The sequence below is a fragment of the Phoenix dactylifera genome, chromosome 18 (genome assembly GCF_051530095.1).
Source record: "Phoenix dactylifera cultivar Ajwa chromosome 18, Ajwa_hap1_PhDact_Kaust_v1.1, whole genome shotgun sequence".
Lineage (NCBI taxonomy): Eukaryota > Viridiplantae > Streptophyta > Magnoliopsida > Arecales > Arecaceae > Phoenix > Phoenix dactylifera.
In genome coordinates this window covers 4,241,015-4,246,841 of record NC_143207.1, presented here as the reverse complement: position 1 = coordinate 4,246,841, position 5,827 = coordinate 4,241,015, and the positions used below count along the sequence as shown (strand labels likewise).

At 55.1% G+C, this 5,827-nt stretch overlaps 1 protein-coding gene across 1 annotated transcript; it reads right to left on the bottom strand.

Annotated features, from left to right (window-relative positions):
* Positions 1–567: 567 nt before the first annotated feature.
* Positions 568–2,218, bottom strand: LOC149750878 (uncharacterized). Its single transcript, XM_089928469.1, has 2 exons — positions 1,903–2,218; positions 568–1,820 (listed from the first exon to the last, which is right to left on the bottom strand). Exons 1-2 carry the CDS (start codon positions 2,080–2,082, stop codon positions 915–917), a joined length of 1,086 nt encoding a protein of 361 aa, XP_089784595.1. The 5' UTR covers positions 2,083–2,218; the 3' UTR covers positions 568–914.
* Positions 2,219–5,827: the final 3,609 nt, after the last annotated feature.

Below are 5,827 nucleotides of genomic sequence, written 5' to 3'. Positions count from 1 at the left end.
CCGACCAACGAGTGGAAGGTCCCGAGGCTCGGCCCTCGGATGCCAGGCTAACCCGATGACCATCCCGGGAGCAGACTAGCCTGAAGCCCCGACCAGTTGCCTCGGCATGCGTCAGCCTTGGTCGACCAACGAGTGGAATTTCCTGAGGCCTAACCCTCGGATGCCTGGCTTGGCGCCGGAAGGATTTCCTGAGGCCTAACCCTCGGATGCCTGGCTTAGCGCCGGAAGAATTTCCTGAGGCCTAACCCTCGGATGCCTGGCTTAGCGCCGGAAGAGTTTCCTGAGGCCTAACCCTCGGATGCCTGGCTTAGCGCCGGAAGAATTTCCTGAGGCCTAACCCTCGGATGCCTGGCTTAGCGCCGGAAGAATTTTCTGAGGCCTAACCCTCGGATGCCTGGCTTAGCGCCGGAAGAGTTTCCTGAGGCCTAACCCTCGGATGCCTGGCTTAGTGCCGGAAGAATTTCCCGAGGCCTAACCCTCGGATGCCTGGCTTAGCGCCGGAAGAATTTCCCGAGGCCTAACCCTCGGATGCCTGGCTTAGCGCCGGAAGAGTTTCCTGAGGCCTAACCCTCGGATGCCTGGCTTAGCGCCGGAAGAATTTCCCGAGGCCTAACCCTCGGATGCCTGGCTTAGCGCCGGAAGAATTTCCCGAGGCCCAACCCTCGGATGCCTGGCTTAGCGCCGGAAGAGTTTCCTGAGGCCTAACCCTCGGATGCCTGGCCTAGCGCCGGAAGAATTTCGGGAGCCAGGAGTCAGCAAGACGCTACCGAGAGTTAAAAGAAAAAGAAGGACGAAGGCGAGATGAAGAAACATTCAACTTGCATTAATTTTCATTGTTTCAAGGCCGAGGCCCATACAATTTGGCAAAACCCCGGTATACAAAAAAAAGAGAAGACAACGAAAGGTACAAGAGGTCAGCTTGGAGGAACTCCCGGGTCGGGAACGTCGGGCTCGTCCGCAGGAGGTAGGGAAGCAGCAGGAGAACCAGCAGGCAATGGCGCCGGAGAGGAGTCGAGAAGGGAAATCTCGCTCAGGTCAACTTCGGGGTACTTAGCCGACACCCTTGCCAGGCCCTCCTCGAAGCCTAAGATAAAGGCTTCGGCCCCCGCGTCCGACGCGTCACGGACAAACTCGTCGGACTGACGATAGGTCTGTACTGCCTCTGACATATCATGAGCGAACTCGGCGGACTGGCGATAAGCCTCTACCGCCTGACGCCCGATTTCCGCACTCCTCTCGGCCAGTGCCGCCTCTGCCCGCTCCATAATCTGGGCTTTCGCCTCCAAGACCTTCGCCACAATCCGGCCTTCCGCCTCGGTGGAGACCCTCAGCAGCTCAGCCCGAGCCTCCTTGTGCTTCGCTTCGGCAGCAATGCGAGCAGCCTCAGCCTCCGTCAGGCGCGAATGAAGCTCCTGATCGCTCGCACGGGACTTCTCCAAGGCCGACTCCAATTCGCCCAGCTTAGCTTCAAGAGACCGAATTCGGTCGCGGGCGTTGTCGGCTGACCGCTGGGCCTTCTCCCACCTCTCCCGGTAGTCGGCAGCCTTCCGGGACTGCTTCTCGGCCCGCTCATCCGCCTTCTTGACCTCGCCCTCGAGACCCGAGGCAAGCTCCTGAGCCTCCAACAGCTGCCTCTCGAGGGCAGCAAAGCCGAGTGCCCGCTCTTCGGCCTCCCGGAGCCTCGCCTCGAAGTCCCCGGTTGTCCTGCCTGCCACAGCCTGGCCTCCCTTTTCCACTGCTTTCAGCCGGTCCTCGGCCTTCGCCAGAAGCCCCGCCTGTTCCTTGTAGCACTCCTCCAGACGGATCATGTACTGGGCGAGCTAAGAAATAGGAAAAATAAGGGAGTCAGGCGGAGAACAACAGAGCCAATAAATGGTGAAAAGCGGCCAGAAGAACACTCACCGACATAAGACAGACACAGCTGGCAGCCCCAACGTCAGAGACCTCCAACTCCCGGACCCGCCGACGGTCCTTCTCCAGCAGCACTGTTTCGATGAGATTTCGGGCGCCATCGATAGTGAAGGCAGACCCCGATTTCTCCCCAGAGCCGGACGGTGGTTCTGCAGCCTTACCCCTATCCATCGCCTGGGGAAGAGTCCGGCCGATCGCGCTCGGGGCGGGGGTCACCCCAGGAATTGATAGGGTCCCGCTCGGTCGGGGCCTCGGCGCGTCCCTCCTCGAGTCATCAGGAGCCGACCGAGTCGAAGGCCGGGTCGGGGACCGATCACGTCCGACCCGTCCGTCTCGGGCAGGCTCGGATGATACCTCCGGAGTAGCGGCAATCTTACCACCGGAGGGCTGATACAGCGTCAGCTGCCGGTCCGTGCCCATGACGTCTCCCTGATCGGTGGGCCCGGACTCGTCGGTCGGCGTCGGAGGCACCTCCTTACGGGACTTCTTCGCCGGTGGGGCCCCGCTCGGAAGAGCTCGTTTCCTCCTCTGGGCTGCTTCCAGCAGGGACGCCCTACCAATAGCCTTTGTCTTCACCGACCGCATGACGTCGTCGATCTCTGCAAAAAGGACGGGATAGTCGGAGACGGAGAAACCAAAGGAAAGAACGGGACGAAAGAAGGAAAAAAGTCAAGAAAGAATCGGTGGCGGACTCACGGTCGGTGGGGACCGAGCTCAGACCGACATTCACCAAAGTATCATCGGAAATAAGGCGGGCCACCGGGGGGAGCTGGCCCTCGGCAACCAACCCCTTCAAGGCGGCCAAGCCATCGGACTCCTCCCTTGACAGTCTCGATAGGCCGATCGGAGACTTCATCGGGGTCTCCCAGGTCGCCCTGATTTCCCAAGAGGGATCTGCATCAACAAAAAAGAAGCGCTCCTTCCATTTGTGAATGGAGGTAGGAGCCTCCTTGACAAGGCCGCATCCTCGCCGCGCTGCGAAGCACCACCACCCTTTGTCCTGAGGGTGGCCGCTCAGGCTGTAGAACTCCCAAAAAACATTCAGGGTGGCGGGGATCTCGTGCATACGGCAGAGAACCTGGAAGACCGTCAGGGCCCGCCACGAGTTCGGCACCAGTTGCGTCGGTGCCACTCTTAAACCCCGTAGCACCTGCATGACCAAGTCCGAAGGGGGAAAGCGGAACCCGGCCTGGAGAATGCCCTCATTGATGGCGATCTTCCCTGGAGGAGGATGGGACATCCTCTCCTCAGGCCCCGGGAGCGTGGCGTTGCAGGCCTCGGGAAGGTGGTACCGAGCCACGAGTCTGTCTAAGTCTGTGGCGACCAGCTCCGACTTAATTTGGTCTGCCCTCACTTCGCCCATTCCTAATGGCCAATAAACCTACGGTCAGGACGGGGACAGGAAGGGGGGAAAGACCGGAGCGACTGGAGTACACTAGTATAAGAGGGGAAAGTATGGAGAGCCCTAAGCTGAAGAATGGGGAAAACTCACCGGAAAAGAGGTAAGAGCGGCTCCGAGAGCGCCAAAGGAGAAACGAGCGAACAGTCCGACGGCAGCAACAGCGGCGCAAAGGGGAAACTTGAAAATATCTGTAAAGAAGAAGACGGACGGGGAAAGGCCCCCGATTAAATAGGCGGAAAGGCAAGTGACGCCTCAATGACGCCAGAGGACGCCTGGCTGCCGAAGGGTCGCTCGCGCCCCAAAGACGAATCGACACCATTAAGGAAGGATGTCCGCCGAAATCCTCAGACTGCCGGGTCAGCAATAACCGCCATACGCCATAAAAAGGGCGGGGAGCTCGAAGCGCGCGCGCCTCTCCGAGGAACGGCGGCAATCCCGAAACATCACTCCCTTCACCTGTTCCCCTTCTGGTTCCAGGCTCGGAAGTGGGGGGCTACTGTTACGGGGGAAATAAGCCGCCATGCCCCACGTGACCGGCACGCGCGCCCAGGAAGACTATGGCTGCCCTTTGATCCAGCAATCCGACCCCGAGTCGGATATCCTCGGCTCCGCAGCCCGACCCCGAGTCGGCTGCCCTTTGATCCAGCAATCCGACCCCGAGTCGGATATCCTCGGCTCCGCAGCCCGACCCCGAGTCGGCTGCCCCTTGATCCAGCGCTCCGACCCCGAGTCGGAGATCTCTTGATAACGACAGGCTATTCCCCAGAGGCACGCCGCGGCCTCCTGCTCCACTACTCCCTGCAACGGCTGTATCTGATGCTGCTCCACGATCTCCTACATCAGCCGTACAAAGCGGAGCCCCACTATGCCCTGACGTGGCCGTACCCGGTGCTGCTCCACGACGCCCTGTAACGGCCATGTCAGTGGCCACACCATCGTGCCCCACGATAACGAACCCCCCTGAGAGACCCCCCAGCCAGGTATATATGCGGCTGGGGGGAGAAAGGGGGGAGGTGAGCACTATCTCCCAGAGCACTCTCTTACTTGCGATTATCACCTCTCCTCCTCCTCCAATCTCCTCTGACTTGACCGTCGGAGGGCCATCACCACCCTGGTGGTGGTGCAAGGCTTGTTTGCAGGTTTCTTGGCGGAAGGTGGAGCGCAGCCAACACCAACCAAGACAACTCAGACGGAACCCCGTTCACACCGCAGTGCCAATCGTTCACGGTTTGGACCACCAGCAACACTAGACTAGTAGCAAATGGTTATAATCAAGAAGAAGGCATAGATTTTGATGAAACCTTTGCTCCCGTAGCTAGACTTGAGGCAATTAGACTTCTATTAGCATATGCATGCTCTAAGGACTTCAAACTATATCAAATGGATGTAAAGAGTGCTTTTCTAAATGGGTTTATTAATGAGGAGGTGTATGTAGAACAACCTCCTGGTTTTGAAAATCATCAATATCCTAATCATGTGTATAAACTGAACAAAGCACTTTATGGACTAAAACAAGCACCTAGAGCATGGTATGAGAGACTTAGTAAATTCCTATTAGAACATGAATTCTCTAGGAGAAATGTAGATACAACATTATTTCTGAAAAAGAAAAATAAGGATATGTTATTAGTACAGATTTATGTTGATGATATCATTTTCGGTGCTACTAACAATCGCCTCTGCGAGGAATTTGCTGATTTGATGCAGAGTGAGTTTGAGATGAGCATGATGGGAGAGCTGAACTACTTCCTCGGGCTTCAAATCAAACAATCTGAAGGAGGCATCTTCATCAATCAAGCAAAATATATCAAGGAGATGCTCAAGAAGTTTGATATGGAGGGAAACAAGTCAATCAGCACCCCCATGAGCTCATCATGCAAGTTAGACCAAGATGAATCAGGTAAATCTGTAGATCAAAAACTTTATAGAGGTATGATAGGTTCTTTACTGTATCTTACTGCAAGTAGGCCTGATATTATGTTTAGTGTGTGCATGTGTGCTAGATATCAGGCTAATCCTAAAGAATCACACCTAGCTGCAGTTAAGAGAATCTTTAAATACTTAATTGGAACTAAGAACATAGGGCTGTGGTACTCTAAAGAATCTAGCCTAAACTTAATAGGGTACACAGATTCAGACTTCGCTGGATGTAAGCTGGATAGAAAAAGTACCAGCGGGTCCTGTCAATTTCTAGGAGAAAACCTAATCTCATGGTTTAGCAAGAAACAAAACTCGGTTGTATTATCCACTGCAGAAGCTGAATATGTTGCAGCCGGGAGTTGTTGTGCTCAAATCTTATGGATTAAACAACAATTAGAAGATTATGGCATTAAACAAGATAAAATCCCCATTAATTGTGATAACACAAGTGCCATAAATCTCACTAAAAATCCAATTCAACACTCAAGAACTAAACACATTGAGATAAGACATCACTTCATAAGAGATCATGTATTGAATGGTGATGTGTCACTCCAATTTGTGTGTACTGATAATCAATTAGCAGACATTTTT